We start from the raw sequence: 23,397 nt of genomic DNA, 5'->3' as shown, positions 1-23,397 counted from the left end.
TCCTCGAGAGCCTGACGAAGCTGATCTTCGGTATATTGAGGCATTATATATAGAAGAAGACATGTGCAAAAGATGAGCCCATTTGGACGCGAATTGAAAATGTTGTGATAAAAGGAGGTTGGGGGTGGGCATTGGGTTGTGGTGGATTTTCGCGTTTTTGTGGGTGCCAGAAACAGGGGGGTGCCAGGAAGTGGGTATGTTGACTTATAGGGTTAGAACGGCTCCTCGCTTGAACATCTATTGCCCATGTGAGCACATTCAAAGTGCCTATGGAGTGATATCATCTCACTATCTACTTGTCTCATTAGCTACACAATGATCATTGAATCGACGTTCACCTCCTGGAGTTCATCCTATGTCAAATGAGTTACGTCCAATTGGTTGACACGTTCCCACCATCAGCATATTCCGCTATCCCCGCTGGGGGCGTGCGTGGGGCTCCCGGGAATGAATGAGCTGCTTGCTTGCTATTCTTTCACGTCATCCATCCACTCGGCATTCGGTATTTTTTACCCCACCATTTTGTCAACCTCCAACTCACAGCTCTCCGATCTTCAACTACCTTACCTACACTAGGTTTCTTGTATCTGAATTACCAACCCGATATATTATCTGAGAGACCCCCCGCGGTTTCGAGGATAATTTAACCAAAGTCCATCTTAGAGGTTCTCAAGGGTAAGCTGAGTCTCTGTTCAAGCTAATAGGCCCCCCCCCCGCAGCGAAGACTTGCGGTCCTTTCACATGTCAACACACACAGCGAAACTGATACACTTCCTCTCCAGGCAACACACACACATATTCCTCAGGACTCGGAATTTCAAAATCCATGGATTCTTCACAAAGCGCCAACTCCCTACCGCCCGAAGCAATCGCCCTCGCGGGACGAATGTACGACGCCGCGCGGAAAGGGGATCTCGCCATCTTCCAGCAGGCGTTGCCGGCTGGGTTGCCGGCGAATATGACGAATGAGAAGGGTGATACGTTGGTACGTACTTAATGATTGCCCGTCCTCTGAAGAAGAAAAGAAGAAGAAGAAGAAGAAGAAGAAGAAGACGGAGAAAAGTAGAAAAGAAAGAAAGAAAGAAACGCCTTAGTTTGATTGTGTTTAGAACGTTTTGCTAATTGGTGGTTTTGATTCTTGGAATGTCTAGCTCATGCTAGCTGCGTATCACGGACACGCGGACCTGGTGAAGTTGCTCATCCAGCACGGGGCTGATGCGAATTGGTTGAATGATCGGGGGCAGAGCCCGCTTGCTGGGGCGGTGTTTAAGCAAGAGGATAAAGTTATCGAGGTTCGTTCCAGTTTCTGTCGTGTTGTCGTTTCTTGTCTTTACCGATTGAACTTATCGGCCTCTCATCCCGGCGCCCGGTTCCCATGGTCAATATCACTATCACTTTGCGGGAAGATTTTGCATCTAACACCGTCGACGTTAGGTTCTCCTCGAAGGTGGCGCGGATCCCGACTTTGGGGCTCCGAGCGCGCTGCAGTGTGTTGCTATGTTTAAGCAGGAGGACAAGTGGCAGGCTAAGTTTGAGGCGGCGAGTGGAAGGGGTAAAGCTGTTGCGCAGGAGTGAGAGGTGACTAGTATGATTTAACAATGATACCACGCTTCGATCTGTATGATGAAACAATTCAAGGCTCAGATTGAATTACTCGCGTTGAGTTTTCAATCGATTCCTCGTGCTGGTAATATTAAGAAGGATCCAATAGAGGGCTCGTGAAAGTCGTGGTTTTTAAATCAAGCGAAGTAGTTCCCAGTCAATGAATGCGCTATAGATTCAATAGGCGTGGAAGCCCATTTTTGCCTCCAATGCTTCAAGAATTTGCTGGGGCCTCTTCTCTCTAGAGAAGTAGAGCTTCTTCGCATTTAACTTACTTAAATGATGGCTACGAAGCAACGTACTTCATTATCCCTGCAAAGGTTTCTGTCCATACACAACATGACTAAAAGGGAGACGAATCGTAAGCAGCATTCCCAAGCCAACCAGAAAGATGGTCACGGAAAACTCACTGGTCAAACATGGCGTGGAACAGCCCCCGCTTCAACTCCTCCCTCACACCCTCCAACATGCCCAAAACATCCTCCTCCGTCCGCCCCAACACCCCACAAAACAGCCTTAGAGTAAACCCCTCTAGTCCATTAAGAAGTTGACACAAATTGTGCATACCCACGTCCTTGAAGTGAGGGTCCTTGGGCCATGACCCAATCGGCGCCTTGAACCTCTTGTGCACCACGTTCCGGAACCCGGCCTCGTTGACCCAGCCCTCGAGTTGCGGACCGGGACGGGCGGTGCGGCCGATGGATTCGCAGGCTTGAACGAAGTCTTGGTTCCAGGTGTGCGTGATGTATTGTGCGGTGTAGGTTCCGTCGTCGGAGTAGTAGAGGCCGTCCATGTCTTGGAATTCGACCCATCCGCCGGGGTTAAGATGTCTGGAAGGTATGGGGGTGTGAGCGAGGTGATGGTGATGTGGCATTGTGAACTTGGGATATGGACGTACTCGTAGATATTTTGGACTAGTTTAGGCCAGTCTTGGATGGAGACCAGCATGTATCGGACAAAGATGTAGTCGAACATTCTGTTGCCTACCCACCGGCTTTCCACGTCGTCGATTTCAAACTTTACATTATGAGGTACCCTGAGAATTGTCAAGTCGTCTAACCCTTTGTAGTTATCGACAGAAGGCTTACCATGGTGGTTGAACAGCGCTCAAATCAACACCAATGATCTGCTATGCGTCAGATGCAAGTTCAAGTCATTTGCTTCAACTTGAGTAAAGAATCATCTAATCGCATATTACCTCGGTGTTTGGGAATCTGTCACCCATTTCCACAGACCCTAAGTGAAGCATAGACTCAGCTATCTGCTGGGCATGCTCAGCTTCTAGAAAAGGAAGCCTTACAGATCCCTGTATCCGTACCGATGTCTAGTATTCTGTGCAAATTCTCTTTGACCAAGGGTGACAAGTAGAGTTTGTAACCGATCGACTTGAACATGAGGCCATGAGCCATATCCATACGATCAAGTTCGGGCTGCGGAATCATTAGCAAGTTTGCATGCTCGGATCTGCGAAAGGTTTTGCCGAATGACTGACATCATCATTTGGGAAGGCGTATACTTCATTCATGTATGTTAGCATTCATATTAAAGATGTTTGTTTGAACGGGCGTGAACTGACATGAGGGACGACTTACCACCTGCCCTATAAGCGTGATATCGTCGTCCATACTCTAGAGGATAGTTGACAATGGATGAAGTCATGGACCTTGTGTATGTTGACCTGTTGAATCAGCTTGGACTCCCAATCTTCTAAATCAGAAGGCTGTACATTTGTTCTTCCATAGAGGAAACACCGCTATCCGTCTGCGTCGTGCTGTCAGCGACATTGTACTCAAATTGCAGCAATAGATATGAATGTCTCATAGGCGAACCGCATATCCATCATCAGATGGGAGATCCGAAGCCTGGCCTGGACTGGGCCAATCAATATCCATATCCGACATTTTCTCTAGAAAATTTCATGAATCAGATCGAGTTGCTCAAGCTTCCCACGCAGAGCTGCGGCGTGGAACGGCGCAGTGTGGAAAGAATATAAAGGAACCAACCAACAGGTCCGGCCACAGGGGGGGAAACGCCGCTTTTTGAGGCCTTTAGAAGCGCCCATGTTGCCATAAAACCAATGTTACAGGGATTCGAGATTCAATTGCCGCAATTGATTGGTGAAGTCGAGTGATCACAACCCGCTTGTTGGTGCAGGCACGGCGCAGGATGCAGAACACATTTCCAGATCGGGGACCATGTCACGCACAAGTCCGCAACCCCGATCGGATTTACTGATTAAAGAATACTTTGGTGTATGTTGAGGAGTTGGCGGTTCACAGTCGACCCCATATCTGATCTGCTTTCCTACCCCTCTTTGCCAAGATCTTGCGACGATGCGGCTAGCGAGCTGAGTTGAAATTGTCTTCAGAGAGCTTCGCAACAGGCTTTTGATAAGTAGTTCGTGATCATGGGATTGTAGAAATTATACCATGAGATACTCAGAGTTTCTCATAGACTGCTATGATCCCAACAACTGCTGGCCGGGGAGGCTCTTGGCAGGAGGGATTCAATACGAGATACATGTTCAAAAATTGTCCAGCGAAGTAGAGACGTGCGAGAAAAAGCCCACCATCTATGATTTATCGGCACATAAAATACAAGGAACGTTTATTTCAATTGCGTCAGTTGTGCCATGAATTAAATTACACAAACATATCAACAGCACTCGCGGGAGGATGACGAGTTTCAACCAAGATGATGGTTTTCAACGAGACTCGGGCATGAACTCTGGGTAAAGTACCTTGGTGAAGAGGCCAACTGTACAAAGTGGCACTTTTATCTCTCCCGAGAACTCTCTTTTGAATTCGGAAAGTCTTCGCGGGATGTAGACTACTGTCATTCGAACCTTTTTCAATGCGATGCTAAAGTTCGACATCTTGACATAGTATTATATCGCACTTCGATGCCACATTGTGACTCTATCCTTTCCTCTTTTTCTCGACTTCACTTTTCCGAAGCTGTCCACATAATCAATACGAATTTCCGAAGGTTCGTAAGCTTAGATATTATCTGTTCGCAGCCTCAAAACTGAAGATATCTTACAAGAACATCGCAAACAAACCTAGTTTTACCCCTCAAGGTACATTGACAAAGGGCAAAAACAAAGTACATCATGAATGTCCTCAAGGCGCGATGTTTCCACAGCCGACAATGGACTGTGAGGAAGGAAGTATTTGTTTTTGTATTCTGCTTTTGCTGGCTGCTTGGGCGGTTTTTGATATCGTTTACATAGTAAGTCGACCCACCCCCTTTTGGCCACCTTATTAAAATATAATATTAAAATATTATTACTAACTATAATTAATTAATTAAGTATCTTCTACTACTATAATAATATAGTTATTATTCTCTTTAAATAATTCGACCTTTATAAGTTAACTAAGACTAACTAAATAGTTATTAAAGTCCTCCTAAGCTCTCTATATATCCTAAATATTTATAAACTTAGTATTTAAATTTATTAATATACTCTTTTTTTTATAGCCTTAATTAGTTAATTTTAGTTTTTAAAACTCGAATATAATACTAAAATATTATTAAATAGTAAGCTTATTTACTAAATACCTTTTTTATTTTTTTAAATAATAGTTATTAAGTATTATAATTTAAACTAAGCTTTATAAATAATTTTAATTAATTATAAAGCTTACTAACTTTTTTAAAAATTAACTAGTTAATAATAAACGTTACTAATACTTAGTTAATAGTTTTTTTTAATATTATTAATTATTTACTTAGTATTTATAGTTTTTTTAATTAGTATAACTAAGTTAAATAGAACTATTAAATTAGTAAATAATCTAGTTATATTAAGGGGATATAATCTAATTACTTTCTATTTACTTCGTATATTTAATAATATTAAACTAACTAAATAAGCTTTTTAATAATAACTTAAAAAGTACTACTTTTTAATAATAATAGAATTATTTACTATTTCTTTTTTACTAAGCTCTTTTTTATATTTAAACTTAATAAGTTTAAAAATAATTATATTTAATAACTAAAGGATATAAAAAGTATATAATAATAAAAATAATAAGTAAACGTTATTTTTATAATATTTTTATATAAATTCTATTATTATATAACTTTTATAGTTATTTAAAATTAATAATTAAGGCTTATTAAATAAACTAAGCTCCTTAAGGGGGGGGGGTTTTAGTTTATAATAAGAATACTATTTTTAATTATTTAAAAGTAGTATTATTAATTATTTAACTATTATTTATTATTATAAACTCCTAATTAATATAAGGGTTAAGTTTAAGTAAAAACTATTATTATTATACTAACTTTCCCTTATATATAACTAGTAGTTTAATAGCTCGATTATTAATAAAAAATATACTTAATTATAAATATTTAAGTATATAAACTAAGCTCTTTTTTTATATTATTATAATCTTTATTATACTTAAAACTAAGTTATTAAATCCTTTATTTTCTAGGATACTAATCTTATTTATATTATATTTATTAACCTATTTAACGTTACTAATCTCTAGTATATTAAATAATCTAAATTATAATTTAATTATATTAATAATAGCTTTATTTAAATATTTTAAATTAATAATACGACTTTTTTAAACCTTAATTAATAAGTTTTTCTTTAAAAAAGCGTTTATTTATATCTTTTTAAGAGGATTTATATTTTTTTAAAATCTTAGAACTTATTTAATAAATTTTCTAAGCTATTTATAAATTAATATAATATTTAAATTATACTAAATACGAACTTATTAAGCTAGTTAATTTTCTTATTATAAAAAAAGCTTTTAAAAGTTTATAAAAATTATTATCCTTATTTAATAACCTTTTTTATAATTACGAAGAGTTAATTTTAGAACTCTGAACTTAATTAAAGCCTAATTAATTAAAAAACCGTTTTAATAGCTTTAAAAACCTAAATAACTTTATTTTTAGTATATAAAACTATTATATATTAATAAATAAGTATATAAAAAAGAATTATATTTAAACGATTTTTATAATTATTATAGTAGTTTAAAAATCGTAGATAGGGTTTTAATATAGTGGCTAGGATGGAGAAATGGGGTGGCCAAAAGGGGGGGGTGGCTAAAAGGGGGTGGGTCGACTTATTAATACACAGTATTAGTGAATACTTTTACTGTTTCGATAGACTATTTTTTTTATTAGGTTTTCTTCCTCCTTTTTGACTTTCCCTCGTGCGAAGCTCACGACCTAACCACGGATCAATTGACGGCGATGAGGAAGGAAGTATACAGCAGTAAACCTCTTGGCCTCGAAGCGCCACATTCCGCATACAAATCCACCACCAGCTGAAAGCGCAGCTGGCGACATAAAACTCGATGAAGCTCTGATCCTCGAAATATCCGTTGTAGTGACATCTAAGACTAACCAAGCCATCCTCGTAATCCCCCCATAACATGTACTGTGAGACTTGCCAGCCCTCCATCTAGTATCTCGCATGGCTCAAGAACCTCTGAGGTTAAGGTAGCCATTAACGTAAGAAAGCGTCGCAAGCCGCGATGATCGCCGCGGGGCGCTGTAGCCTGCACTACACGTTTAAGAAATATCCTAGCGAATAAGGAAAGCCACGAGCATCCGTAGTCTTGCGGTGAAAAGTCAAATGGGTAGATCCAGCAGCGTACGCGTGACTTTGGGCTTGGCTTTCCACGAATCAAACATCTTGGCAAGGTGGCTTGAAAGGTTATTTTTCCAACGTCACCTAGAACTACACTGCCTTTTTCGAACGTCATCATATTTTTATCCCACTCAGTAGGTGGCTAGGAATAGGGAGATATGCATTCATTTTAGTTCTACTCATGAATGTAATGTGGCACAGCTCTGTACGGATGCCATGAAGACTTCCCAGTCGATGCTCATAATTAGGTTTCTATTTCGCTCAAATCGTCTGGAAATCAATATACAGTTCTTACGTATCTCTCTAGCACCCACGAGGTCAGTGATTTAACCCTAACTCTAGCTTCCACGTCACCCCTGTATTATCAAACCATTCTTGAATGGCTGTTATGGCTTCTTTGTACTCAAGCATGACCGTTTCCTTTGGCGCGAACGGCGGAGGTTTGTCCCAGGCGTGCTTCTCAGCCTCGACAACACGTGTGCTGACCCGGCGTCCGCGGGATCTTACTCTTTCCGCAAAGTTCTGTCCCTCCAATAGCAACATGTCATGCTCGCACATGCACAGGTGCACTGGTGGCAGGCGATCTATCATCTCATCTGTCATGAGACCAGGCGAGAGACGCGGATCACCACGTTCGGACCTTGGCCTCGGGGGATATATGTACGACGCATCGAAAAGGTCAGTCATGCCCTTGGGAAGAGTCATTTCTGGCTTTCCACATGTCTTGCGCTTCTGGGGCCTAGTCATGGTCCAATCCAAGAGTGGGTAGAACAAGACTATGCCGGAGATGTCGGGAACAGGTAGTTTAAGTTTGTATCCCCACCGATCAGGGTCCTGGAGAATGTTCCAACTGGCAAGGGCCAGTGTGCCTCCAGCCGAGAAACCCGACAACACGACCTTGTTTATGTCGATGCGGAATTCTTCGGCACGTGCGACGATCTGAAGAATAGAGTCGGCGGAGTCCTCCACCGGTGTGGGGAAAGGGTACCCCGGGGCCAGGCGGTAGCTCACGGAGAAGACGACGGCATTGAGGGCCGTGGCTACGGCGCCAGCCCAGCGGGCATCATCAGTGCCCTGTCCGAGGATGAAGCCCCCGCCGTGGAAGTTGATTACCGCAGGGATCTTGCCGGTGGGTTTACTGGAGGAGTTGGTGGGAGGAAGATAAACATCGACCCTGATCTTCTCCTTGCCGGCCCACTCTGAGAGCGTAGAATCTAGCCAGATGACTCTATTCGCAGCCGGTGGGACGGGAGCGGACAGGTTCTGCAGGCCGAAGGCAAAAGCGGCCCCCGAGCGTAGGGCAACGGCATTGGCCGTCAAGCGCCATCGCGCGATGTTCTCGAGTGGATTATCGTACTCATCGTCGGAAGCGCCGGCTATGCTACTGGCGACGCTATTGGCCTTGCTCGCGGCCTTACTCTCAGCCTTTCGTTCTTTCCTACTGGCTCTACTCTCTTTGGAGACGTTGGAAATGTTGGAAATGGTGCGAGTAAGCTTGCTCTGTAGCATCGGAAACGCGGACTGCGCGGAGCGCGTGTGGGAGTCAGGAGGATTAAGCTAGTGGGTATTGGTAAGGCTGGCAGGCAACAACGAGGGGCGATCGGACATTCAGACGGACAATGCATCAAATGTCTCAAAGGTTGCGAGCGGTGAGAGGGTCAGGTAAACAGTGGTATACCGGGTGTGTCGGAACGGGTTCGATTGATAATAGGTCGAGGGGATGAGAAAGAGGGACGGAAGAGATGGGAGGATGGGAGAGAATGTGACAAATCAAGGGTGCGCAAGGAATCTTCGGGATACGTCGTTGAGCAAAGGCTGTGGTCTGTAGAGGGCTAGAGGCTGCAAATGAACGGCAAAGGTGTTCCGCTGGCGGGAAGCTAAGGATCCCGGGCGGGTTGGAGGAAAAGCATCAGGTGTCGTTGACGTTGAGGGAGGGTTTTCTTGGCAGCGGTGCCTTGCCTTGCCTGGCTTGGCTTGGTGTGACTGATGTAATGTACGGATACGTAGTAAGGTATGTATGTACTGTGTAGATGTGTCCGGTGTGGCTCAGGTAAAGATCGATAGGTAGCTGTGGCTGAGTTTGACGTCGTGGTGATGGAGCATGTTCGGTCGGACGGGGCGAATATTAAGGCAGTGTCTCTGTACGCGGGGGTTTGGAAGACATGCAAACCTGAGACGAAAGCAAACAATCACAAAGCAATAACATCAGCCGAGGCGGCAGGCTTGGTGTGAAATTCCAAGGCAGGGAAGGAGGGCATCGAGATGGGATGTCATAATGAATTTGACACCACCAAAAACGAGTAAATGGCAGCTGCGCTTGCGGCACAAGTGTGTGTGAGGTGAGGTCAAGGTGAGGTTGAATGAAGGACGGGAGGGACTGCCACGGTGGCTAGTGAGGCGGCGACTTTCACTAGGGAGGTGTGCCGAGGTACTTTGACGTCATTTTTGGGCCGTTTTTAGGCCATTTTGGTGCGGATGTGGGGCCGTCGTTTCCGGGATGCCGGAGCCAACTCACCCTATCCTACACAGTATACTACACTTGAATCCCTATTACCTTTTGTCTTCCAGTCTTGTTTCCAGATGATGCTAGAATCCTGACCAATGGGACCATCTTTTACGCAGCAGACAATGTTTTACATCCTGGTCCGGCACTGCTTCTATGAGTCGATATTGCCATGGTGACCCCGACAAGCAGCCAAGCACCCTTGTAGACGGGAAGGAGCGGACCTGCTTCTGGGACGATCCCCGGAGCAAACGGTCCACGAGTGACCATAATATCTACCTTAGGGTACGTGGGTACCTACTACCTTAAGGTGAGATACGGAAGGAGTGTGTCAGCCGCGCAGAATTTCGGAGCCGATGTCCGTGACTCTGCCGGCTTCTATGCCATTTGCAACCAAATGCTCTTTCCTTTTCCCCAAGCTCCCTTCCTCGACATGCCTTTAATTCATTAGGTAAGGTATCCGGTACTCTGCACCTTCCATGCCTCAGAAGACAAACAACTCATACCATAGGTATCCTGTGGCCCCACAGCCAATGACGTCCCGCTGACACCACAAGGCCGAAGCTTCCTCGAGGAAAGAGAGGAAACTTCGACGGGGATTGGAGCTCCAAAGAATGGAAAGAGACGGGACGATTCCACTCAGTCTCGACCCACGGCCGCTCTTGGGCCGCTCTTGTCCGATGCGATGCATTGCGATGAGATCGATGGCCTTGTATCCCCACCTTACCTGCACTTCCACTCGCATCTGTACTTACAGCGTCAGGCGTCATGTTTTCGGCAAACTTTTCTTTCTCTCTCCTTCTGTTCGTAGACCCCCCCTGCTCACCCGTAGTCTACTTTCTCCCTCGACTGTCTATGGTCTCCAAGTGTAGGTCAGCATCAAAGGCAAGCACCTAAGGTACCAAGCGGTACTCGAGACAATGGCCTCTCACCGAGTACAGAGTACAGAGTGAAGCCTTTCTAGTCATAGTATATTCCCCCTGCTTGGCAGCCCAGACGCAATGTCACTTGATCTGCATCATCCACGCCCTGCCACGATGCCGTGTAAGCGTCTTGGGTCACCTATTGCGCGGTCGGTCTCTACCCTACCTTACCTTATAGGAGCCAAGCCAAGTCGTAGGGCAGCTCCGCGCACCTCCCGAGGGCTCGGCCTCCCTCCTCATTGCCTCTGCCAAGTACCGGGTACACGTCGCCCAAAGTCTTTCAAGTACACACGAGAACCGACCTCGTGCCCATGCGGAGCTTGAACGCTCGACGGCCGCGATGAACCATGACGGAGTCCGACTGTTGTGTCATTATCTATCTTTTTTTCTCTTCCTTCTGTTCGTTCGGTCCCGTAGGCTAGTCCCGGTCACGTTCACACCCTCGCAAACCTCCGCCCTTCCGCTTCCCGTCTGCATTGTCTTATACCTTGCTTCCCGCGCTCTAGCTACCCTGACGTCTCCTTCCTGTCTCCAGTATAAGCTATCTAGGCCAAACGACTCTATCTGCCTTGACTGAAACAGCAAGTCTTGTTGTTACTCACACCTGCAAGTAAAGCTACTCGCATATAGACACCACCTCATCCAAACTTCGCCTCGAGGACGACAGAGCAAACACCATGACGGAACACGAAGTTCCACGGCGGTCGTCGAGCACGCTCTCCCGCATAGCTCAGAGGTTCTCATTCTCTACCAAGACACCACCCTCCCCGACACCGACCCAGACCAAAACGACTCTATTCGAGAAGACTCGGGCATCGAGTTCTACTAGTCAATCAAGCAAGTCGAGCAAGTCGAGTACCGGACGGAGCCCAGCACGGAGCGGTGAGCTGAGGCGCCAACAAAGGGGCGAAAAGCTTCTTCGCCAAGAGGAAGAGAAGCGCGAACTGGAAGAGCGCCGTAGGATCGAGTACGAACAAGCTCGCAGTGCCGAGGATGAAGAAACTCGCGCACGGTACGGCGAAGGCGACGAGTCAGACTACCCGACTGAGCTCACAACCATCGGCGAGGCAGTCAAGCTCGATATCAACACCAAGGTGACCTTCCGAGCGAGGATCCACACCCAGCGGAACATCTCGAAACACCTAGACTTCATTCTCTTCCGCGATCAAACCGACACGATTCAAGGCGTATTGGCACACACGACGCCAAACATGGTAAAATGGGTTCAGAGGCTGCATCCCGAATCCATCGTTCAGGTATCTGGCACTTTGAAGAAGCCCGTCCAGGAAGTAAAGTCTGCACACCACCACCACGTTGAAGTAGACGTCTACTCCATCCATCTCCTCAACCCAGCCAAGGCTCCTCCTTTCACAAACTACCAACCACCAGAGAGCATGAACTTCAGGTTGAACAACCGCATTCTCGATTTGCGACACCCCAGCAACCAAGCACTCTTCCGCGTGAGGGCCATGATCACACGCAAGTTTCGCGAAACACTGGACAACGGTGGCTTCATCGAGATTCAAACTCCTAAATTACAGCCAGCAGCCACCGAGAGCGGCGCCGAGGTGTTCAAACTGAACTACTTTGGACGGCGCGCATTCTTGGCGCAGAGCCCTCAGTTGGCAAAGCAGATGGCCATCTCTGCAGACTTCGGCAAGGTGTACGAAGTAAGTGATTCGACCCTGGCCGTATTATTGACATGTACTTACACATCTAGGTCGGTCCTGTTTTCCGAGCCGAAAACTCAAACACGCATCGCCATCTGACCGAGTATACCGGACTCGACATCGAGATGAAGATCCACAAGCATTATCACGAGCTCATCAGAGTCATTGACCAAGTGCTGAAGAACATCTTCACAGCCGTTCAGGCGATGCCTGAGCTGAAGATCATTCGTGAGCGGTTCCCCAGCGAAGACCTCGTATGGTTGGACGAAACCCCCATCATCCCGTTCCCCGAAGGATTGCAGTTGCTTCGTGATGATGGCCGTGCTGTGGCCGAAGAAGATCTGTCTACGCCGGATGAGATTCGGCTAGGCGAACTAGTCAAGCAGAAGTACGGAACAGACTACTACATCCTCGACAAGTTCCCCGCCAATGCCCGCCCATTCTACACACACAAGGCAGGCGACCCATTCTGGACCAATTCCTTTGATATTTTCATCCGCGGGCAAGAGATTTGCACTGGAGGCCAACGCATCAACGATCCCACGGAGCTGCGCAAGAATATGGCCGACAAGGGTATTTCGGAGGACGAGATGGCCGAATACTTGGAAGCGTTCGACCTTGGCGCTCCCCCTCATGGTGGTGCCGGCCTCGGTTTGGATCGTGTTGTGTTCCTCCTGCTGAACCTAGGAGATGTACGATATGGCACTCTCTTTTATCGCGACCCGAAGTCATTGCCCCAGCGGTCGTATGCTCTGCCACACCCGAATGCCGACACCACCAAGACTTGGGCGGGCAAGGAGATGCCACCACTGGAAGACCTCATTGCCAACTACGGCGATGCCAGCAACACTTCATGGCTTGACGAACGATTCGAACTCTGGCGACACAGCAGCGGTGCCGCGGTCGGTTACGTCAAGCGGGGCAAGTTTGCCATGATTACAGGAGACCCTCTCTGCGACCGTGGTCAATACGAAGAGGTTATCCCAGCTTTCATTGACTTCGTCAAAGACGAGCTCAAGTTGACGCCCGTGTGGATGTTGGTTTCCAACAAAGTTCAGGAAATCCTGGGGCGCCGCATCGGCTGGCGAACCATGAGCTGCACCGTAGAGCAGCGGGCCGACGCCGATCAGCACACCACACCCGACGGCCGCGCCGCTCGCCGCGTCAAGAAAGAAGGCATCAAGGTCCATGAGCTCAAGCCTGACGAAGATTTCATGAGGCGTGCCGATCAGTCCATAGAGGCTTGGAAGGAGAAGCGCAAGGGAAAGACTCAAGTCCATCTCACTGAGATCCGTCCCTGGATCGACCAAGCTCATCGCCGCTACTTCGCCGCCGAAAAGGATGGCAAGGTTCTATGCATGGTCGTTCTCGCGCAGCTGGCGCCCCGGTACGGATGGCAGGTTAAGTGGGCGCTCGACTTCCCCGACGCCCCCAACGGAACGATCGAAGTCCTTGTCGAGCACGCGCTCTCGTCCATCTCCGGCCCTGTCACCTTTGGTGCCGGAGTTAGCGAGAAGTTCATTCCCGGCGAGCACCTGCACGGTGTCAGGGCTAAGTTCCTCAGCAAGACCTATGCCGGCATTGTCAAGAGTCTGGGTCTCGGCAAGAAGGCCGAGTTCAGAGACAAGTTTGGAGTCTTGGGCGAGCAGGTGTACCTCTGCTACCCGCGCCGCGGCGTCAGCCTTTTTGATCTCAAGCAGGTTGTTAAGTTTTTCATGGATGAAGACGAGGCCAAGGTTTGAGACAGTTGGCATCGGTGACAGTGGGAGTGAGAAGCATGGAGTTGAATTCGCGACATTGCAAGCACGGCGTTTGGCTTTTTCTTTCCCTTTTGCTGCATAACCATTACGATACCTTTTGCGTTTGCGCCTTTTCTTTTTTGATTTTTCCCTCTTCTGTTTAGAGTCCTTCCTTTCGATACCAGCGTAGACTCGCACTCAGTGTTTCTCGCATGTCATAGCACCCCCATTGGAGAAGTTCATAGCAGGGAACAGTTTCACAGCACTTATGTCCAGATAGCATTATCCCGTAGTAACATGAAAGAACCCACAGACGTACGCATACCTTTAAAACGATCTTTTCTGTTGTGAGGGTTGCATGAGAAAGTCAAAGTCCGACGTCGGAGGAGCCGGAAACGTTGAGAAGCAGAAGCCTTGGTCGCTGTGGCGTCCCCGTTTCGTCCGTCTCACATGCTGCATTTGCATCGCGTGGTATCCCACCGGCAGGCAAAATATGGCACGTCTGGGTAAGTCATCATGGTAGGCGATGACGGTGAGAAGGGTTGACTCCAATTCATTACTTTGGCAATATAGCGATATGTCAAAACGCCCCAAATGCCAAGGGACGCGGGATGTACCTATCTTGGGGGCTATGATGACATATCTCCGATGTTTGATGCCTGCCAGCATGTTCCCTCAGATCGAGAGGAGGGGAGGGGGGGGGGGGGGGATTGCGGACATGCACGTTAGTGACAGAGTCAAGATGAGCATTGATACATGGCGACAATAATAATTCATGAGTTCGTGTTTAGTTGTTCATAGCAGTACAATTGGGATATCGTACAATACATCTACATCCACTCACCATTCATCATCATCGAAAGAGCAACATCGGAAAAAGCAGAACCCTCTCAAAGGAAGGATTGCAGACCAAAATTCCAGACGTGACCGGCATAAGAAAAAAGCGTGACTAGCTAGCTAGATGCCCCGAAAACTCCTGGGAATCAGTTTATCCTGGGTCCATTACTCTCTCATTCTCATTCTCTCCACCTGCGAAGCTGCGGGCTAAGGATTGGCGAAATTGCTTAAACAATAGATTCTGACAAGAGGGGATTGGGAATCTCAATAAGTGACTGATTCATGCTGTGATTCCCGTCTGGAAAGACAAGGCCCGCGTGTCATGGAAATTGGCACGTGAATGATGGGTGTCTAGTTCGCAGACGGGGGGTTGAGGTTTCTCAGCGCGTCCATGGACGACATGGACACCTCCTTCTCGAGCTTGTCCCAGCATTCGGGGTGTCCGAGGGCTGAGATCCAGTAGTTGCCCTGGAGATCCTTACCGAGAATGGTGAACACATTGCGAGAAAGGATGCTGCGCGTTCGGGCCAGAGAGTGGTGATAAGCGATCTTTCCGGGAGGAGGGCGGTTGAGCACTTCCGTGACGGTGGCATTGGCGGCGGTCTTTTCTGGGTCGTTGCCAGTAGTGTGTCCATTGGTTTGAATATCGCCGTTGACCGTGACCGGTTCAGAAATGCGCGGTATCACAGCAGGAGAAAAGTCGATGCAGTCAAAGAACTTGCAACGCGCCCAGTTGGTAAAAATAATGAGCATACTGTTTGGATTTCCGTAGATCGGCTGAGAACTGCACCGGCCTCCAGCACGGAGACGGCGCATGAAAGCCATGATCTGAGAAGGCGTGGTTTGAGTCTGAATATCGTGGCGGAAGCAGCGAGCGACGTATCCGAGGGGAGCTTTGAGGACTTCGGCAGAGCTAAGGAGGGTCCAGGTTCCGAGGGCAAAGTTCTGAACGTACAGCTTTCCGGGGGCGAAGACAGACTTGAGACGGCCAGTGATATCCACAGCGTTGAGAACAGTAACAGGTCGGTTAGATCCACGAGCGAGGCAGACAAGGCGGGTCCACCATGCCGTGAGCACGTCACCTTCACTGACGAAAGGCGCCTCTTCAGTTCCTAGCCCCTTCTCGTCCATGGCGTGCAGGTCTGCCATGGCGCGAGCGCGAAGGCCGGCGACAAAGTCGGCCGGCAGGCAGAGGACTTTGGACTCGATTTCCGGACGACGATACATATCCCAGAGGAACCGTAAGCTGAACCTGAAGTGGCGGAAACCCTTGAGCTGTCGCCGGTCAAGCAAGTATGCCTCCTTTTCAGGATCAGTGTCCACGCCGACGTCGTCGAGAATGTCCTTGTGAGCACCGTGTATAACAGGGACTTCTGCCTCGCGACCGGCAAGGACTTGCGACCAGGCCTGCACCAAGGCTTGCATACCCGCGGCGCCAAACATGACGTGTGAAAAAAGGAGACCGACAAGGGTTGCATCGTTGAAGGAGACGACATGGAGAGCAATCTGAGGCTCATCGGAGCACATGAGGTCTTCGAGCGTCTTGGGAGCGTCTTGACGAGCGCCAAGGTTATAGAAGTTGATGACACCAGGCTGGATTGACGGGGTGGAGGTGGTAGTGGGGAGGTGCTTGGCAATGTTGTGCTCCTTGATGCTGAAGTCGTGCACATCGTGGGAAAATCGAATGGCAGGGCGAGCAGGTGTGAACTGCTTCGGGACATGAAGCTCAAGTTGGTTGTCGGGCTTGATGATTGCTCGGGTTAGCAAGACCCCTTTCCAGAGCGTTGTTCAAGTGCCGAATTCTACACACAAGGGGACACTTACTCTCATCCTCATGCGACCACCAAGCTTTCTCCAGTCGCCAATCTCGATCAAACGAGAAAGAGAAAGATTGAGCTTCTCTGCGTCAAGGACATCGTCGAAGCGAAGCGTCCAGTTCAGAAGCATCTCACGAAAAGGCTTCGTATCGTCAAAGAAGTGAACCGGGTAGACGTCGTCCGTAGCTACCGTTGGCAGCTGGGTACGCTTGGGCTTACGGCCGACGAAAGAACGCATGTAATCCATGATGATTAGAGAAGGAAGAAGATGAGCGGTGTCGTTGTTGGCTGCCGAGAGCTCTGACAAGACTTCCAGCCGCAGACCAAGGCAAGACCAGGCAAAGGCGAATCAATCCAAACGTTGAACCGAAATCCAGATGACTGGCGTCACAGGCCTGCGAGCCAAGTTGTAGGACACCGGCTTATATGGCATAAGAGATGCCATCCGTCTTGGCCGGAATTTTTAAGCCCAAGTCCATGGCAGCAGCTTCCAAGGCGTCTCTGCATGTGTACGGAGGTTTCCCGTAGGTTTGAAGCAGGGTCTGAGCAGACCGTTGGTCAAATGGTTCATTGCGTTGTGCAGATGCTGCAGCACCGAGAAACAGGCTTTGTCGAGAGAGTGTGTGCGTTTCGTACAGAAGCCGAGCGAGATCGTGCCCCCTTGAAGTATAACACTTGCAGCCGTTCCACCTTCAAGGCTGGGCTATGTCAACTATTACCCCATCCGTTCTCTGCTTGGCGGGGGAGACCAAAGCTAGCGAAACTGTTGGCCCTAGCCTCTAAGCTTGTTATGATCTTGCATTTTGATGGGGATCCTTGTCTGTGGTTTGCATCGCGTGTTACGAAATAGGTTGACAAAGTGAACCAACCCCGGAAAGTAAGGTGAATAGAGAGACTCTGTTATCGCGGCCGAGGATGGATGCCCAGAGTGGAGCATAGTAGCACGGAGCCGGCCGGAGTTGGCTATCGATGCATCCCGCATAGTTCCCCGCAGTTGGAACTAAAGGCAGATGGATTGCTTACCACCCCAATAAAAGGTAAATGGCACGCCGCGGGCGACCTTTCCTTGCGAGGTGGCTTTTTGAACCGACGAAACTCTGAGTGACAGCCACACAAGAGACAAGATGACAGGACAGCCATACAACCTCTGGGTGGGAGGCCAGGAGAAGCCTGGTCATGCAGAGCAGTTCGTGACCTTTTCTTCCCTTTCTTCACCTTTCGAAGCTTCCCAGTACCCCGCGCGAGGGGCTGCAGGGCGCTTATCTGTGCTCGAGCTCATGCTCATGCTCATGCTTATGCTTATACTCACACTTGTGCTGATGCTCGACTCTCACACGCCAACAGGATCCCGGTCGAAGACCCCGCGACAGGTGAGATCTTTGCCAAGTAAGTTCTCAGCCCTCAGCCTCAACTTCGATGCCCCGTCCGCAATTATTTCCCACACGGGTGAGACTGACTGGCGTCCGAATGCGTGCAGCTGTCACGCAGCGTCCCTGGAAGACGTTGAAGAAACGATTCGTCTGGCGCACGAAACCTTCAAGGCCGGAACGTGGTCTAGAGCGCCCCGTCATGTTCGCGCCGACGTTCTCGACAAGACGGCTGAGCTGCTCACTGCAGAGTTGCCCTCGCTGATTCCTCTCGAGGTGCGCCAAACCGGACGCGCGATACGCGAGATGCGTGCTCAGGTGCCCACGTTGGTCAAGTGGTTTAAATACTATGCCGCCCTGCTGCGCACTGAAGAGCGTGCGGTACTGCCAACTGTGGGCAAGCTGCACAACTGGATTGACCGTGTGCCGCTGGGTGTTGTGGTGCAGATCACGCCTTTCAACCACCCGCTCCTGATTGCTGTCAAGAAGATAGCGCCCGCCCTTGCAGCGGGAAATAGTGTTGTGGTGAAGCCGAGTGAACTGACACCGCTCACGACACTGCTGTTGGGCAAGATCTTACAGAAAGCTGGTGTGCCCGACGGAGTGTTCCACGTGCTTCCTGGATACGGCGCAACAACTGGCAAGGCCCTCGTCGAACATCGGCTTGTTCGTAAAGTCGACGTCACTGGCGGCACTGTGGCTGGGAGAGCCATTGGCTCGATTGTCGGCGGCAATCTGGCGCGGTACACGGCGGAACTGGGAGGTAAAGCGCCGCTGATCGTCTTCGAACAGGCCGATGTGGATGTTGCAGTCAATGGCATCGCATTCGGGTCCTTCATTGCTAGTGGACAAACATGCGTCGCCAGTACCAGAATTCTCGTCCAGGAAGGGATCATGCAGTCAGTGTTGGAGAAGCTGAAAGCCAAGGCCGAATCCATTGTCCGGCGGATGGGCTCACCGAGCAATCAGGAATCCATGATGGGCCCGCTGGTGTCGGCGAAGCAATTGTCAAACGTAGAGGCGCTTGTGAATGAAGCGCTTGCTGCAGAAGGCGCAGCCTTTACCGGCGGTCGTCGCATGTCTGGAACCAGCAGCCTGGATGGAATCGACTTTGCCAAGGGATACTACTTTGAACCGACAGTGCTGGTGTCTCGTGCCGAGGGCGACATCCTCAAGTCGCGCATCTGGCGGGAGGAAGCGTTTGGGCCGGTGGTTGTAGTGGCGCCGTTCAAGACGGAATCAGAGGCCATCGCACTCGCCAACGACAGTGAATTCGGGTTAGGAGCGGGCATCTGGACGCGGGACGTGGCGCAAGCGTTTCGAGTGTCGGAAGAAATCGACGCAGGCATCGTGTGGGTGAATACGCACCATCGAAACGATCCCAGCAGTCCGTGGGGTGGCGCAACGAGCGCGAGCGGTGTTGGCAGCGAGAACGGTATCGATGCATACCAGGCCTACACGACGACCAAGAGCACAATCATTAGCTATGCAAGCCCAGAGGAGGCGCTAGAGGCAGACGACTGGTTCCGTGAGGGCGCTGGTGACGTGCGATACGGATAGACGGACCCTCGATAAGTAGATCCTCAATAGACGAAGTGTCGCCCATGGTTCAATTGACCAATGCCAGCTATTGAGTTGCGAATAAGAGTGGGAGAGAGAGAGAACGAGAGAGAGAATGATGTTCCTCTCATGTTCGGGGATGAAGTGCTCGTTTCACAAGTCGAGAACCCGTCAGTGCGTGGTAGCTTGTCATGATCCCGCGGCATGCAGGCCGAAAATCCGTCATTTGCGTCTCGGACCGCAGGTGCAAGCGAATTGTTGGAACGAGTCAACGAAGCAGGTCTCGCTCGGATAGAATCCAACCTGGAGGATTGGAAACATATGATGTAAAAAGAGAATTTTGTTGTCGGTTGAGATATTTCTGAGAACTGGCAAAAGAGATGAGGTCCATCCAGGATTCGAACCTGGGCCTACGGAAGGTTCTGAGAATCAGAATCCGACGTCCTAACCAACTAGACTAATAGACCTGGTGTTGAGAATTCCGTGACATCATCTCGTGAATAAAGGCTGCGCTTCTGTGTCCAGCCAGCGCTTTCTGGCGGCGGCTGGCGCTTTGCGAGCCTTGCATCGATGTTGTTGTGTCGCTTCTCCGAGAAGCCATCCATTGTGCGGCTCAAAGTTGCGGAAGGGACGGATGAGCCCCGAGATAAGGTGATTGTTGATTGGGTGTCTTGGATTGGACCGAGTTTGACGCAAGGTGTCCAAAGTCTCGTCACAAAAGTCTGATGGTTGATGGGATCTTCCATGCCGTTACCCGTGCCGCTACCCTCGGCCAGAAGCACCGCACCCAAACGGGGCGGTCGTAGAGAGTGATTGGCTCTTCTTCTTGATCTCGACATTGGCAAGCTTCGTCAACGGCCGTCCAAGTGTTGGTTCTGTGGCTGTTTCTGTCTCGTCGTAAGTAGTCATATCGTTCTGGAATGTCTGATGCTTGTTCGGCTGGTCCTGTAGATGGGAGAAGAGGAGAGAAAAGCTGCGTCCCAGTCCTTGCCTTCCATTAGTCTCCTCGTCCTTCCGCTTCTCCCTGAATTAGCTTAGGTAATGCAGTTGCTCTACACTTATACGGTGCCTTCCTACCCGACCTGACCTCACTTAGATGCTCCGTACTTGCCTCGATAGGTAATTAGATTTCGCATGACATCATCCGAACGCCATCCACTCCATTGTCTTTTGCACCACCACTAAGAGCAGGAAGGTGTGGACCAGAGCTTATTCACAAAAAGGAAAGCACCCATATCAGACCATTCGGAAAGGAAGGAACCTTACATTCTCACCTACCCTACTTCAATTGGATGAGAACAGCTTGCTTCCTGTCGCGAACTCTCTTTCCCCGACGTTTACCCCATTGAGACATCCACTCGTAGCCGCATTGGCTTCAGCATCGACGTCTAACGCTTCTACCACCCGCTTTACATATTTTACCTTGCCTCAACTTGCATCTTGCTCAAAGCAAGGAGCACCTTGAAGTCAGCCCTGGTTTCAGCATTGAGAACCATTGCTCCAAGTTCCAGTTCACGTCGCCGGTCGCCGGCCGAGTCTCCAAGACATTCCAATCTTAGCGGCATTGAATCAGTCCCACGTTAAAACATGTCGCGGCCGAAACAGCACATCGTCTTTCTGACGGGACCTACGGGCACTGGCAAGACGACGATAGCAAAGTATCTGACAGGTTCGCTACGCATGACCTTTATCGAAGGCGACGACGTCTGTGCCCCTCCTCCCTCCATCCTCCCTCAGATGAACCGCCAACTCTATGTCTGCCAATAAGCGCACTGACACTGACACATTTTTCCGGCCTGGTCAACAGTACCACCCAAAGGAGAACGTAGAAAAGATGCACAGAGGCGAAGCCCTCACCGACGACGATCGTTGGGGCTGGCTCGACGCCCTCCGTGACGAGGCCCTCAAGGAACTGGAGCGGGACCGCCAGGGTGTCATCGTCACCTGTTCCGCTCTCAAGCGCGCCTATCGTGACGTCCTGCGCGGTGCGTCGCACCCGGAGAAGGACATATTTGTCCATTTTGTCACACTGCACGCGCCCGAAGAGGTGCTCTTCGAGCGTGTCAAGAATAGGCATGGCCACTTTGCTGGATCCAACCTGGTGCACAGCCAATTCCAGAGCTTGGACCCGCCGCAGGCCGGCGAGCCGGACGTCGTTGGCGTCGATGTGCAGCCGCCTGTGGACGAGGTGAAGAGGGATGCGCTGGAGAAGTTGGAGGGTCTGCTGAGTAGGTGAAGATGGTTGTCACTACATGGCGAGTACAACGCAGGAAATCGAGCAGTCACTGGGAAGTACTGATTTGTACATATACAGTACTTGAGAAGTTGATGGCCTCAAGAGCTAAATGACCTCATCCATAGAACCAGCCCAAGGACGAATGGCAAGAAGACTTGCGAATAACCTGGATCCAACCATTACTCCGTTTCCCTGCAGCAAATCCTCCTACTTGCCCAACGAACATGCCGCTAATTATCCGAAGCAGAAACGAACCCATCGGTTGCAAGTTCAATCAAGAAAGAGGGCGTTTTAACCTCAACAAGACCTCCAAGTGGCTCAGATGGGAGTGTTCAAGAGCCCAGTATAAGTCTGCTGGGATTGTTCTTGAACCTCTTGAACCTCCTGCAGCTCCCAGATCTCTCCAGGTTCATGCTCAAAAACGGGTGGCAAGCGATAGGAATGCGTCTCACGCCGAACCGCAAGGTTGTCGATGTTCAAACGAGGCTGGAGCATAGGTCGAGGAGCCGGCGACCCGCCATACTCCGCCCCCCGCGCCGGAACGAGAGGACCATGATACGCCAGCCCCGGCCGCGAAGATGCATTTCTGACGTGGCGGTGCTCGTCCTGGACGATGTTGGGGATAGAGTCGTCGGTACGACGTTTGGGCAGTGGTATTAAGGGACACAGAGCCTCTTGCTCACAAAAGTAGTCCTGGGCCTGCGAATACCGCAGGGTGACATCGTGCGCGAACGTGGTGTACTCGTCGATCCGGCGGCGTGCCCAGGGAGGACCAAAATGGTAGTCGACTAGGTGGAGGAGATCACGGGCTCGCTTTGGCGGGCGGGGGGAATCCCATTTCAAGACGGGTGCTAGGCCGGGATGGAGGCGGGGGAGGTGGATTCCGTCGCTGGCGAGGGCGTTCTCGTGTCTGTGGTGCGAGGCTGATGTCGCTTCTGGGAAGAACAAGGTCCTGGGGCCTGTTGCCTCGTTGATATGGGCCGGCGGCGGGGATCGGCCTCGAGCTACGAGGACGGCATCTTCTTCCTCAGGTGTGTCTTCCTCATATCGGCCATCCTCGTGATGGCCTGGTTGCTGGTACTCCCAGCCACTGGAGACGTATGATCGTGGCTGTGGATATATGATCTCGCCCTCGGCGGCGGGACGTGTAGTGCGGTTCTCCATTGTCTTGGAAAGAATAGGTGATTCTTGTGGTATTCGCTGATGAATAAGAAAGATCAAGGCAAGGGAAAGACATGAAGGAGGAAGAATCGATGTGATATCTGACTTGCTATCGACCCAACTAGGTTGACAATATGTTTAAGTAGCAAATCTTTCCACTATCGCCAAAGGGAAACACGAATACAGAGCAACTGCTTAACCAAGGTATATAAACACTTAAATTCTTTTTCACGAAAAAAGAGCGGAGACAGGAGGCTGTTCAAACAACCTGAACGGCTCTTCAAAATTTGGTTCCCTCCAGCAGGATCGTGAACCCACGTCTACCATGCAACATAGTCAGGTTTGCAAAG

The 23,397-nt window shown here is 49.4% G+C and overlaps 8 protein-coding genes across 8 annotated transcripts; 4 read left to right on the top strand and 4 right to left on the bottom strand.

The window, feature by feature from the left end:
* Window positions 1-826: 826 nt before the first annotated feature.
* On the top strand, window positions 827-1,575 carry CTAM01_15468 (uncharacterized protein; the record flags this gene model as incomplete). The annotated part of the gene is made up of 3 exons (XM_060531465.1): window positions 827-985; window positions 1,152-1,292; window positions 1,435-1,575. 3 exons carry the CDS (start codon window positions 827-829, stop codon window positions 1,573-1,575), a joined length of 441 nt encoding a protein of 146 aa, XP_060373977.1.
* Window positions 1,576-2,008: 433 nt separating this feature from the next.
* Window positions 2,009-3,503, bottom strand: CTAM01_15467 (methyltransferase domain-containing protein; the record flags this gene model as incomplete). Its single annotated transcript, XM_060531464.1, has 9 exons — window positions 2,009-2,432; window positions 2,501-2,638; window positions 2,691-2,728; window positions 2,801-2,838; window positions 2,903-3,032; window positions 3,095-3,117; window positions 3,195-3,280; window positions 3,329-3,363; window positions 3,432-3,503. The coding sequence occupies 9 exons, from the start codon at window positions 3,501-3,503 to the stop codon at window positions 2,009-2,011; spliced, it is 984 nt and encodes a 327-aa protein (XP_060373976.1).
* A 4,049-nt stretch (window positions 3,504-7,552) lies between these two features.
* On the bottom strand, window positions 7,553-8,743 carry CTAM01_15466 (uncharacterized protein; the record flags this gene model as incomplete). Its single annotated transcript, XM_060531463.1, has 1 exon — window positions 7,553-8,743. One exon carries the CDS (start codon window positions 8,741-8,743, stop codon window positions 7,553-7,555), a length of 1,191 nt encoding a protein of 396 aa, XP_060373975.1.
* Window positions 8,744-11,337: 2,594 nt separating this feature from the next.
* CTAM01_15465 (aspartyl-tRNA synthetase) lies at window positions 11,338-14,072 on the top strand (the record flags this gene model as incomplete). The annotated part of the gene is made up of 2 exons (XM_060531462.1): window positions 11,338-12,330; window positions 12,381-14,072. The coding sequence occupies 2 exons, from the start codon at window positions 11,338-11,340 to the stop codon at window positions 14,070-14,072; spliced, it is 2,685 nt and encodes an 894-aa protein (XP_060373974.1).
* A 1,185-nt stretch (window positions 14,073-15,257) lies between these two features.
* Window positions 15,258-16,970, bottom strand: CTAM01_15464 (uncharacterized protein; the record flags this gene model as incomplete). Its single annotated transcript, XM_060531461.1, has 2 exons — window positions 15,258-16,649; window positions 16,731-16,970. 2 exons carry the CDS (start codon window positions 16,968-16,970, stop codon window positions 15,258-15,260), a joined length of 1,632 nt encoding a protein of 543 aa, XP_060373973.1.
* Window positions 16,971-17,847: 877 nt separating this feature from the next.
* CTAM01_15463 (aldehyde dehydrogenase) lies at window positions 17,848-19,650 on the top strand (the record flags this gene model as incomplete). The annotated part of the gene is made up of 2 exons (XM_060531460.1): window positions 17,848-17,909; window positions 18,201-19,650. 2 exons carry the CDS (start codon window positions 17,848-17,850, stop codon window positions 19,648-19,650), a joined length of 1,512 nt encoding a protein of 503 aa, XP_060373972.1.
* Window positions 19,651-21,237: 1,587 nt separating this feature from the next.
* Window positions 21,238-21,886, top strand: CTAM01_15462 (thermoresistant glucokinase family carbohydrate kinase; the record flags this gene model as incomplete). The annotated part of the gene is made up of 2 exons (XM_060531459.1): window positions 21,238-21,405; window positions 21,458-21,886. 2 exons carry the CDS (start codon window positions 21,238-21,240, stop codon window positions 21,884-21,886), a joined length of 597 nt encoding a protein of 198 aa, XP_060373971.1.
* A 318-nt stretch (window positions 21,887-22,204) lies between these two features.
* On the bottom strand, window positions 22,205-23,050 carry CTAM01_15461 (uncharacterized protein; the record flags this gene model as incomplete). The annotated part of the gene is made up of 1 exon (XM_060531458.1): window positions 22,205-23,050. One exon carries the CDS (start codon window positions 23,048-23,050, stop codon window positions 22,205-22,207), a length of 846 nt encoding a protein of 281 aa, XP_060373970.1.
* Between the last annotated feature and the right edge of the window lie 347 nt (window positions 23,051-23,397).

This window comes from Colletotrichum tamarilloi (assembly GCF_030869305.1).
Source record: "Colletotrichum tamarilloi strain Tom-12 chromosome Unknown Scaffold_163.1, whole genome shotgun sequence".
NCBI classification, from domain to species: Eukaryota; Fungi; Ascomycota; class Sordariomycetes; order Glomerellales; family Glomerellaceae; genus Colletotrichum; species Colletotrichum tamarilloi.
Note: the sequence above shows the minus strand (reverse complement) of the source record. Positions and strands in the feature narration are given on the sequence as shown.